At 45.0% G+C, this 12,678-nt stretch overlaps 1 protein-coding gene across 1 annotated transcript in view; it reads right to left on the reverse strand.

Moving 5' to 3' along the window:
• hcn4 (hyperpolarization activated cyclic nucleotide-gated potassium channel 4) overlaps nucleotides 1-12,678 on the reverse strand; it is a gene marked incomplete at both ends in the record, with an annotated part of 72,295 nt that overhangs the window by 52,074 nt on the left and 7,543 nt on the right. The window contains one exon of the mRNA XM_079736467.1: nucleotides 38-461. Coding sequence (XP_079592593.1) covers nucleotides 38-461 — 424 coding nt within the window. The remainder of the gene's footprint in view (nucleotides 1-37; nucleotides 462-12,678) is intronic.

Genomic DNA, 12,678 nt, shown 5'->3' on the forward strand with positions numbered 1-12,678 from the left:
CTCTGTGACACACTGACTCTGGCCCTCCTCCACCTACCTCCTCCCACTGGTGGATGTAGCGGATGAGCCTGGAGAGGCGCAGCAGCCGCAGCAGGCTGAGGATCTTGGTGAAGCGGACGATGCGCAGCGCCCGGGCCGTCTTGTAGAAGTCCGAGTCGATGCGCGTCTCCACGATGAGGAAGATGTAGTCGACGGGGATGGAGGAGACGAAGTCCACCACGAACCAGCTACGCAGGTACTTGATCTTGATGTGCTGCGGGTCCAGGATGATCTCCGTGTTGTCCTCCTTCACGATGCCCGTGCGGAAGTTGAGCACCAGGTCCAGGAGGAAGAAGGTGTCCGACACCACGTTGAAGACGATCCAGGGGGGCGTGTGCTCGTCCTTGAAGAAGGTGATGCCCACGGGGATGATGATCAGGTTGCCCACCATCAGCAGCAGCATGGTCAGGTCCCAGTAGAACCTGCACACCGCGGGCGGGGGCGGGGAGAGAGAGGGCTTTAGGTGCTGCAGGTCAGATCATGAGATACCGTGAAGAGAGAGCAGATAAGAGCAGAGGACAGCGAGTTCAAGAGAGTTGGTGTTTTGGAGAAGGTAATATCGAGTCAATGTTTGAACAGCATAGCTACAGAGTTTTAGATAGTTTTGATATTGAATTAGGGAGTCTAATATCTATATACTCATAGATTGTTGTATTATTAACTGTTGTGAATGCAAATCCCTTTTGGTGCTGCCGGTAAGATCATAAGATACGGTAAAGAGAGAGCACTGAGCAGGTAAGAGAAGAGGAGAGCGAGGTTTTGAAAGTTAGTATTTTGGAGAAAGTAATATTGAGGCAATGTTTGAACAGCGTGTGTACAGAATTGTAGACAGTGTCGGTATTCAATTTATTGAATTAGGGAGTCTAACAATGATATACTTGGAGATTGTTGCATTATTAATCCAACGTGAATTTCGATAAGCGATGAATTCAGCAGGTCAACCTATGAACCTCATTTCGTAGATCTGATCTTGCAAAGATCAAAGTATGATGAATGATGAATGATGTGCAAGGTAAAACATGGACTGCTTGGGAGGGAGGAAAGTACGGGGAATATTTGTGCACACAAGAACACAAGCACGCACACACACACACACACACACACACCTACACACATTCAGAATGTCAGCTTCTGAATGTGTTTACCCTCAATGCAACTTGCCTCTATGACACAACGTTGACTTAAACAGGCCTTTGTCTTGCCCTGTGCTGTCTAGGGTTTGTATTTATGTGTGTTTTAAGGTCTATTGTTGTTGCTTATGTAAAACTGTGTGTATCCTTTTGAATTTTACTTTGTTAATATTCACTTTGTGACTTTTGCTCTTTTAAAGGTGCTTGAATAAATAAACATTAGTTACTATGCAGGGATATGCCCTACTTCTTAAGTCACTGTGCTGTTTGCTCTATTTCTGTGTGGTACCATAATTACACGTATCGTAGCAGACCCAACGCGTGGCTGGAGACAACGGCTTGTGTCATTGTGTTACAGAGAACATCATCATTATGAATAGAGATGTTATCTTCAATTATGTATATTTTCTTTGTGAGGCTGTTTTTTTTTCTTCAACACAACAGATGTTGAAGAAAAAACTAATCCTGAAGCAAATCTCAGCAGATTGAAAAACAGACAATTGGCTGAACAAGATCAAATACAAAAATAGTTACACAGGCAACAGATGTGCCGGTGGTTTTAGGATGAGTTGGCCTGATATTATTCCCTAGGGGTATTTCCCTGGCTTCATGTTTGTACTTCAACCACCCTACATATATTCCATTGAACTCCCACCACAATACGGTGACAAAATTGAGTGAGTCAATTGTAAAGAAAGAAGACATCATGGAACGATGCTGAATATTAAGCGATTAGTTTTGCAACCTCTATGGGCTAACCTTTTCACCGCTATAATAGAGCATGCAACCAGCTAGCTGAACATTAGCACGCCTGCCATCCCTGATCAGTAGCCTCGCGTTACCTCTGTGACTCATCTGCTTACCGGGTGCGAGGGGTCTGGTGTGCATAGACATGCTTGTACATCAAAAGGCAGTAGTACTGTCAAATTTTAAATCAACGTAAATACACCGTAACCTAGGCTTAACAAAACCGTGTTTTCAAATGTCTCACATGAGAAGCGGTGTGGCAGATCTGACCACAGCAATGTCTCACCATAATGACAAATTATTTCACGATTCATTACTAAACAATGCTGAAAAATCCTTAAACGTAATAACTAGCATTCCATTTCCACAATGCTACCGAGTGGCGGCTGTCATCGGGAGCTTACGCTGAGATGTTAGCCCTATCCCTAGCCCTTCCCTTCAGGACATTAACATTTAGGGCATTTAGCAGACGCTTTTATCCAAAGTGACTTACAACGGTTAATACACACAATGACACACCGACGGCGGAGTCAACCATGCAAGGCGACGGGATTAGGTGCCTTGCTCAGGGACACCTCGACACTCAGCCAGGAGGAGCTAGGAATCGGACAAGCAACCTTCCGGTTACCAGTCAACACACTCTACCTCCTGAGCTACGGTCACCCCATTCAGGAACCTTCCTAAAGTCAGACTGAACTGATGGAGGGATAGCTTAGAGCTAGCACACTGTTTGGAGGTAAAGCTCACCCGCGACCGCAACAACAAGTTCAAGGCGCTGCAACTTAAAGTTGGTAGGGCATGATTCAGAAAGATGTCAAGCACATTATTATCAGGTTATTATGTGGTCCATACTTCACTGCAGCAGACTGTGAAAAGAAGATCACATCGATAAAGGTTCATAAAAAACAGACAGGCAATTTTGGCATTGAGTAGGTATTGAAATGGAGCCAGAACTTCGAATCAATAATAAAGCAAATCATTTCTACTACCAAATATATAAGGCCCTCGTAGCCTAACCTATGTCTGTGTAACCCCAATGGGCAATAGAATATATTCAGATGTGGGCTAGTTACCAGGTTCCTACGGAGGGAAGAATAAAAGGACACACACAATGATCAACTGGAGCCACTGATTACGTTTAGATGAATTGTATTGGCTTTTAGAAAAATAATAAAATAGATTCAAGTGCAATCAGTAATATTCAATTTTCAATAATAATCAATATCCGGTAACATTAGAACAATTCAAAACAATTTATTTTAAACATCAATAAATGGCTGCGGAATGTCCATAAGGAAAAATAAAATAAAAACAAAATAAAATCCTTGCAAGTGTTCTTTGGTTCAATGTACGTCAAGTCAAAATGTCAGGTCGTAAGTCAAAAAGTTAGTCAATGGTCACGTGTGCGCTTCAGAACGTGTTCACCTGATGGGAGGTGATGCTTCTCATACAGGTCATCCGATCCACTCCTTGGGATAAGGAGGTGTTTTCATCACTAGCTCGCCACCCCTTCGTCAAGGGGAATTCGATCCAATCTCTCAACGGTTTCAAGGGATTCCAAAAAACCTAGCCTATATGAGAACAGGCTATTACTCTCATGTCCATTATAGATATCAAAACATAGTAGTAATATGAATTAATTATCTTCTTTAACTGCACAGCTTTTTTCCATATCAAATGTATTCTAAATGTAATCGTTTGACTAAATATGAGTTATATATTTAGTTATTCATTACTTCACTTCTTAACCATTTGTTAACATAAACACATATTACAGGCTACACCTGAACATTAAATTAAGTGCATACAGAACATACATGCTCAAATGATAAACATAAAAAACACCACAAAAGTAAAATACACAACAGTCAGGTTCACATGCTTCCTACAGTGCCTCGTGTTAAGACATGGCATGGTTAGCGATTAGCGTTAGCATTAGCGCTGTGAACTCACCAAGACTCCGCCGAAAATAATAAAACTCCCGACGCTCATCAATTCGGTCTCACTTCGGTTCCGTTTCCTTCAACTTCCACTTCCACTGCTTTATATAGTTTTATAAACACAGTTTCTACAGTTATACTAGTTTTACGACTTCTACTAGTTTTCTCTGCTTGTCTCTCGTCTGCTCGTGTGTGGCTGCGCATCGACGAAGCTACGTGAAAAAGCGGGGCTTACTTCCCTCTACCCAATCGTAGGTCTGCATCCTTAGATACAGCCAATTAGACTCCAGTATACTCAATCACTAATGGACAGCTTAATTAACCAACAGGTAAACGATATGTGAATGCAGGGAATGGTACAGAAAGGGGAAATCGAGAAATAAGTATATATTATATGGAAATAAAATAATGATAGTAAATGATAATGAATAATAATTATAATAAACAGGGCCCAATTGTCTACAAGGTTACATCTGCATTACGTATAAAATCCCACACAATTTCATGGCACACTTAGTCTTGCCTCGGAGCATGCCAGTGTGCCAGTTTAAACCAGCAGTAGGGACTCACTGGTTTAGACATATGTAATCCCACCGCCAGTAAGTGGTTTCCATGCAGGCACTCTTCATATTTACTCTACAAAGACACAAGGCTTTGATTCAACATAGGTCAATGAGGGCTGCTCAACGGCTAATTGCTCAATTGCAATGTGCACTTGTCCATCGCTCAGACCTGATGAACCTATGAATGGGAGCTCGCTGGGAGCCTTGGCCACGCCATCCAGATTGGTTCTTTTGTGTTAAGGACGATGGATGCCAGGTTTTCTGTGCTGAGTGAGTGAGGGCTCCACGTTACACACCTCAGCTGATGTGGGTGATTTACCTGTGCGCGTTTTGTTGAGTCGTAAACATCTATCAACGTACAAAACCAATTTCCCCCCGGCTGGCCCACAGAAAAGAGAAAAATGGTGTCGTAAACATTCTCTCCAGCGTCAGCAGTAGAAATAATCAGAGCACCTCTTTCTGTCTGCATCTGCTTACTCATTCATATGAACGCAATAAATAAACCAACCAACCCAGTCAAATGAAAGGGTTTGAATGAAGAATGTGATGCCAAAAATTGGTAGTAGACAAATCAAGCTAATATCAAGCTAGTTTAAAATGTCTATTTTTCATGTTTGGCAATAGGCTGAGCGTCTAGAGTGCTAGCAAGCATGTTACTACTGACAAGTGCTAGGTGTATGTTTGAGGTGGATGCAAAATAGATAAACTGCTTTTTGCAGAGATCAATGAGATTGCAGCCAACACGATAATTGGTATGGAAGGGTTAGCTATCTCGGGATAAGCATTCCTCTGCGTTCCTGAACCTATATCGGTCTGTAGACGCGTCGCATTGCTTAACGTACAACACCGGAGGTGTAATGTGATTATACAACACGTATTGCGCACCCTCTCATACAATCTCTCTCTCTCTCTCTCTCTCTCTCTCTCTCTCTCTATCTCTCTCTCCCCCCCGTCTCTCTCTCTCACACACACACAAACACACGCACGCATGCACATGCACACACACACACACTTAGCAGCACACCCTCAAACCAGTGACAGTAATTGGAATTCTTCAAAGTAAAAGGGTATCCACTATTTCAGTGGCTTGACAAGCTAGGCTATATTTAGAGAGACCTAACTGTGACTGTGTTTGCTCATGTTAAGATTGAAAGCCCGGGAGGACAAAAAGAATCTTCAAAGGAAGTAACACAAACATAGGTAATGACATTTGTTCTTCCCATTCCCTGAGACTCAGGCGTCACATTCGGTTACTCCCAGGTAGCGGCCGAGGCCTGTCATGCTGTGTGTTCTTCAAGCTACGTGCTAAGAGCTAAGAGGATGGGAGTGTGCTGCTGCATTGGGACCGTCGGAATTAGCTCATGTTCTGTATTCATCTGCCAAGCCATCATAACGTAATGTCAAAAAACTAAAACTGTTAAGACAAAAATGTATCGTCACAAAATACAGGGGGAGAAAAGAGATGAGAGGAATATAAATCTAAAGATATGATTTGGTTACTTAGACAAATCATCAGCGTTGGTTATGTTCCTCCATTTTGGGGATATTTACTAAAGATCTGTCACTGATCGGCGGCTCGCTCTAACTGCTCTACCCGCTAACTCCTTGCAGCACGTGTTTGATGACTGCCATTCACCTTCTCCTTTGTCCCACCATGTGACAGCAGATCATTGACCTGGTCTTCACTGCCCTGTCTTCGACCCTTATGCTTCCTGCATGCTGTTCTCTGAGTACGCTTCAGACTCCGAAACCAGGATGATTATCTGGTCTCCAGAAGGTCGAGTGATGTCCTTATCTGCTTTAACTGATGTCGCTCGGTGTTGCATCGTGGGGGCAACAAACACCCAATGCTACAATGTTGTGGTACTTGGTCTTCATCCATGGCTAGATCCGGGGCACTAACAAGACACAGGTCTATGGAACCTCAACCAAGTGTCTTGGTATAAGCTCTGATCAGATCGAGTATTGTTCTGATCAGATTGAATAGATCAGAGGATTGTTTATAGGGTTCCATTCTAAAAGATGTAGTCTAGTAATGTAAAGGTTTCCATAGTTCTGAGATTTGCCCACGCTGAAGATCAGTGCGGTTGCTCCGATGGAGAATGTGTCCTTCAGACTGCAATGAACAAGAAATAATCCAGATCCTTCATCGAACACCAAAACATTTTGGTTAGCCTTAGTGTATCTAATGAGGTACACCATATGTGAACGATAAATGCAGCATGAAAACAATTAAAAAGTCAAATTAAGAGAGATGTGAGAGTGGAAATGGGAAAGCGCTGATCCTGGCAGAGGAGCCAGATGTTGCAGGACCCCTGGGCCTGGTGGAGACACTGCGAGCCATAACAAGGAAACAGGGACTGGCAGCATCAGAAGCCGATGTGCCTCTCTTATGTAACCATTTTTTGGGGAGATATTGAGGGCAATGCGCCGCATATCGTCTGATATAACAGTAATTAGAAAGGGTATTCTCATCAGCGTCGAATTATGCTTTTATGACCTGCCATATTTTGGCTAAACAAAAATTGTTGGGTTTGTACAAACTCCCTGTACACGTGTGTGTGTGTGTGTGTGTGTGTGTGTGTGTGTGTGTGTGTGTGTGTGGGTGGGTGGGTGGGTGGGTGGGTGTGTGTGTGTGTGCGTGTGTGCATGCGTGTGTGTGTGCGGGTGAAGGCATTGGTGTATCTTTCTATTTGGATGCACGCACACGATTTCTCCTTTTTTACTCTTGCTGCTGCCTTCTGATGGAGGTCAGCCCACCTAAACATAGCAGGGATCCATTTGCTGTGTTTTATTATGCATTGGGACCCTGACAATGAAGAGCATTGCTCTATAAATACAGGTGGAGTACAGGAGGAGTGGTATGCACTGCAAGAGCAATGATTGTGTTATATGCATTAAAGTGGTTACCTCCTCCTTCTCCGCTGAAGACGCCTTACCAACCTTGAAGCCTACGGCTCATAGCAACGCGACGAACACGTGTGCTTGTGTGTGTGAGAGTGTGGGGAAACACATTGACGAATGACAGTATGTCAGGCGGTATGCATCGTGTGATATATGAGCCCATGCATGAAGAACACTGCGACGTGTCAGGGCAGACACCCCCCCCCCCCCCCCCCCCCCCCCCCCCCCTCCCCCCCCCCCCCCCCCGCCAGAGGGGGTTCTGGGAGGACCACCTCGCTCCGTCTCTAGGATAGGGCGATGACAGCGTTGCCCACCCGCTGTACTGACGCTGGAAGCACTGACGTCTCTCCCTCTTGCAGAGGCTCCCAGGGACCCCAGATGCTTGTTCTCAGCTCGGAGTGCATCTGGCTACATGGTAAGCCTTTCTCCCAACGCCCTGCTGTCTCAGGGGCATCGCCAACTCAGGGGCCCCCCGGTTACCTCAGGGGCCCTTGTTAGAGCCAGACCTGTCTGTGTGTGTCTCTCAGGGGGCCACCATTAACCAGCCGGTCTGGTGAGGGGGTCACACCGTGTTGTTTACACAATGCAACCTAGTTTATTAAAGTGTGTATTATTCAAATGTGTGTGTGTGTGTGTGTGTGTGTGTGTGTGTGTGTGTGTGTGTGTGTGTGTGTGCGATGTGTGTATGCGTGTGTGTGTGTGTGTGTGTGTGTGTGTGTGTGTGTGTGCGATGTGTGTATGTGTCCGTGTGTATGTGTGTGTGTGTTATTGTGTATGTGTATGTCGGTCTGTGTGTGTGTTTGAGTGTGTGTGTGGGGCTTGCCATGCAGGTAGGCCACCCTCTCTTCAACGGCACAAGTGGTAGATATCACCAGTAAACATGATCTCCTCCTGCACAGTGCAGACTGAATGAGTGGCATACTCTTAGCTCTTGTATATTTATGAATATTTATGAAATGCTTCCCCCAGTTCACACCAACAGTGTTTCAGAAAAATCACTGTACGAAAGAGAATGCAAAGACGATTTAAAACACTAGCCATGCCAGGCCAGTAGGGGGCGGTACAACTGTGTTTCAAACACAACAGAAGATCATTGGGAGCATCGCAACAACGCAGCATGCCGGTGTAATGATGAAGTACTAGTTAGTAGTCATGAGTTGACTGGTGAACACGTGATTAAACATACCTGTACTAGTCACAAGTAAACACACTGGTAGGCCGCCCATTGTTTGTAGGTTTTTGATGCATGCTTAATGTTGGAAAGAACAATTGTGATGTGTAAATAAAGGTCATGAAAATGCCGAAAAACTGCTGCGAACCGATGCAAAACCTCTGTTTCAGCCGTTTGTAAGAATACAGAGGAAATCGATATTTGAAAAATCTCCATCACAGAAGAAGTTTTCCAAAGGCTTTGTTTTCAGTGAACTGAAAGCGCATTCTGGTGTGGGGCGGAGGGCAAAACGCAGAACGAAAACACTGCACTTTTAGAAACACCATGAACGTGTGAACGAGGTGTGGGTTACACCTCAGACTGTATAGGAGATGCTCTCGTTGGATCTGAGTAAATGATTGAGTTTTATCTGTTTACGAATATGAAACATTGTGTTTTCCCTGAATAATTCATTGTCTTGTTTTGTCAGTGTATGTTTTCCTGTTGCGATGCCTCTGAATGTTTGCCCTTGTGCATATTGATTTACCATGAATACCATGAATTTTTGGCAGTTCAAGAATTTCTGAATTTCTTGTCAGTAAAGACATCTCGGATGAGTGCATGCAGCATCACGTTGCCTATATCTACAGTATGTGTGGCTGTGTGTGTGTGTGTGTGTGTGTGTGTGTGTGTGTGTGTGTGTGTGTGTGTGTTTGTCTGTTTCTCTTTCTTTGTGTTTGTTTGTGCATCTGAGAGAGACAGAGAGAGAAAGAGTGTGTGTGTGTGTGTGTGTGTGTGTGTGTGTGTGTGTGTGTGTGTGTGTGTGGATATGGATCAACAACCATGGAATGTTCCGTGCAGATGGGGGAATCCGTTCAGCCCTGGGCGCATGTGACAAGGCACCAAATGAGTATAAATGAATGTGTACAGAAAGAAGAATATACCACAACAAAACAGAAAGGTGACGAAGCAGCAAACTTCTAAGTCAAATGTAAACAGAAGAAAAGAGGGGTTGAAGACGCCATATGTTTCGCAAACGTGACAGAACTGCTGATGTCTCGGAGTTCAAATAACAAAGGAATCGGTTCAAAGGGTGACTCCAATTTCAGTTGTCAGCGACTCCAGGGGAAGTGTCAAAACTGCGATTGCTGAGCACTCGCCGGCGGCTACACCCCTGCACGTGGCTGGCACGCCGCCTGCGCGGTAGCAGGTAGCTATATTTAGGCTCGGTGCCGTGTTTTATGAGACCTAGGCTAAGAGGATCCCATCAGTAAGACAAATCTACCCAGAAGAATAAGCCTAACCTAAAGCCGCAGCAAGAACTCTATCAGTCGTAGGCTAGGGCAAAATCACAAGGTGAGTGCACCTGCCATAAGCTCTGTGCAGGGATGAGGAGCCACTTCACCAAGCCAACGGGGACAAAGACAATGTCACACCTGACACATATCACAGCCCGAGATAGAGATGTAACCCCCCTGACGGAGAGTTGACCCCATGAAAGAATTCGCCTTAACATATGACGATGACTGATCGAGTCACGGCAGTAATCCGCAACAGCGTGATGTTGTGCATGGCTGCTGCCTTTATGATTGGTATCTTATGCATCACCACTCCAGTATACGCTTCGATTGAACGCCTCTAATGCATCACTTAACATAGCCACGAGGGTTATGTGTTGTGATAACTCTAATCAGTACGGAAACACCCCTCGATGAAACCGTTCCTGCTGCTCTCGCTGTGTGATGGTTTGAGCTGTATTTAAATTACAGAATACATTATTCTTTTTTTAGAAGGATCATGCATTCAATCGCAAATTATCTTCCTTGAGCACTTTTATCTGGCGAAAATTCAGCAATTATCTGGCAGATTACTGATTAACAATTAACAGTTTTGCATTTCAGTGCTCCAACTGTGTGGATAATGACACAGATCTTCCTGTGGAGATGTTCCAGGAAGTCTCCAGGGGAAATTGTGTTTTGCGGAAAGGATCATATTTCGGACCCGATTGTCAGTGGTCTACCTGTAGGAATCCTCAAGCGAGATGCCTCCACTCCTCCCTTCTCCGTTCTACCATCCCAAACCATTTTTAATTGTTTTAGATTAAAGCTTTTTCTAATTCACTGAACCTGACAACCGTATGCAGAACAGAGCTCCCTCAACCTACCTTAGCATTACTCACCCTTAAGAGTTCACTAATATCACAGAGAGAAGATGGGGAGTCAGTGTGTTGTTCATTCATTACTGGACATGATGTGGGGGGCCTTCAAATCACCAGAATGTGTGTTTTGTTGCTTAATTGTATTAACCATAGTAATAACATATTGAATTCCTCCTGTTTGAGGAGTAAAACTAAGAGGTTATTATAACACAAACTTGAATATCGTAGTCCTTCTATTATAGACATCCACTGAAGCGTTTTTTGGCCGTGGTTCTTCCCTCTCTTGCCCTATCAGTCAGCAATCTTGGTGCCTATGATGTTCCGAGGGGTCCCAGCGCTGGGATCCCACCAGACAACCCGGGACAGAGATCTGAGCAGTCAGCAAAACAGGTCCAACGTCCATCACAGAACCTGGAGAAGTAAGTTAACAGAAAAGATGGCATGGCTGGTTGGCTGACGGGGTGGCAGCAACAGGGCCGCACACCCAGCACACTGACAGACAGCGTGGCAGCTGGTCTGCGTCAGCATCTATTGTAAAATATCTCGAGTCCTGGAAGTTTTGTGGAGCGTGCCTCTGCCACTAATTGCATTCCAGTTGGTTTGTTTGTTGGTTTTTGTATCCTAATGCCTTGTTATCTCTCAGGGGGGGTCCTCTGCCTCATGTCAAGACGCCCTCTATCAGCCAGCTACCGCGCCTGGCAGGGAAGACACTGGCCGCTGACCCCACTCTCCGCCCCGTGTGTTCCAGCCCCCATCAGCACCCGTCGGACAACAGCAGGGGGAGAGAGAGCTAAACAGACAGAGCGTGAGCAAAGGAGAGAGAGAGGAGGGGAGGGTGGGAGGAAGGGAGGAAGGGTTGCCAATAAAGAATGATGATAATGCATTGTTTGTGATAGCAGAGTGAGGGGGGGCAAAGTGGTCAACATTGTCACCTCCATCTCCAACACCCCCCCCCCGGCCATTACGTCCCTCAACCAGGTGATGCAATCAGCAAATGGACGAGGCAGCATGAAAGCCTTTCCCATCCGCTTTCAAAATGTTGATCTGGAGGTCAGAGGTCACAAAGGACACATAGCAACAAAAACAACATCAACAACAACAACAAAAAGTAAAAGGAAAACGGATTGAGAGGAAAAAGAACATGGATGGATGTGAAATGAGGCAGGGTGTGACACATATTATTGTGAAGAAGAACAAGAAAAGACGAAGGCCTTGCAAGTGTGCAGGGAAAGCACTGCACACCTTTTGAGCTACACCTCTGGGTCAAGAGCCAGGAGACCTTATTTCCGTAGATGTTTCCCTCTCCATACTGTATCACTGACTAGGCTTACTCAAATAAGTATTCTGATTCTCTTGTAAAAAGAGGACACGGATGGGAATAAAAAAAAAGGGGGCAGGGAAATAAAGCCCAAAATTAATACAGCTTAAAAGCTAGCATTGATGGAAAACCCGCGCTAAGAAGACATTTTAAGCATGAAATGAAAATCACATCGTGGAGGACATGCAGAGTTGATCTGTTTTTTGCTGGTCTGCGTGAGTTAGCAAAGTGAAAGCTTATCATGCAGCAAAGCCCAAATGGGGCAGGATTAATCTTGTTTATTTGTTCGTGTTATCATTTCTCGATTGTGTGCTCCAAACTGTATCGGGCGTTTGATTTAACACATCAGCTTTTGGCAAAACTGATGAGGCAAGTGCTATTGGTTTTGGAAATAATCAAATAAAACTTGAACAGAGAGAGGTAATTGTGGCCCGCTGTGGCCAGTACCAGAGGGAGGGGAGAGACAAGCCATTGTCTCGGCGAGACGGAGGATACGGAGAAGGGAGTCCCCCTTAACGTCGAGGTAATGGAAGCAGCCTCCATCTCAACACGGCGTTTCTCACAATTGAGCCATTTGTCGAAGTCGAAGCCTTCGAGACGCCCAGCGTGCGGTTACCCAGGCTAAACATATTGATCCGGGAAAGCACTCCACCTGAATCAAGGCAGCCCCCATACCCCGGCAGCTTTCATTGCACACACTGGTGGACTGCCGTCGCTCTCCGAGTAGGA

This window comes from Pollachius pollachius (assembly GCF_949987615.1).
Source record: "Pollachius pollachius genome assembly, chromosome: 5".
In the NCBI taxonomy this organism is placed as follows: domain Eukaryota; kingdom Metazoa; phylum Chordata; class Actinopteri; order Gadiformes; family Gadidae; genus Pollachius; species Pollachius pollachius.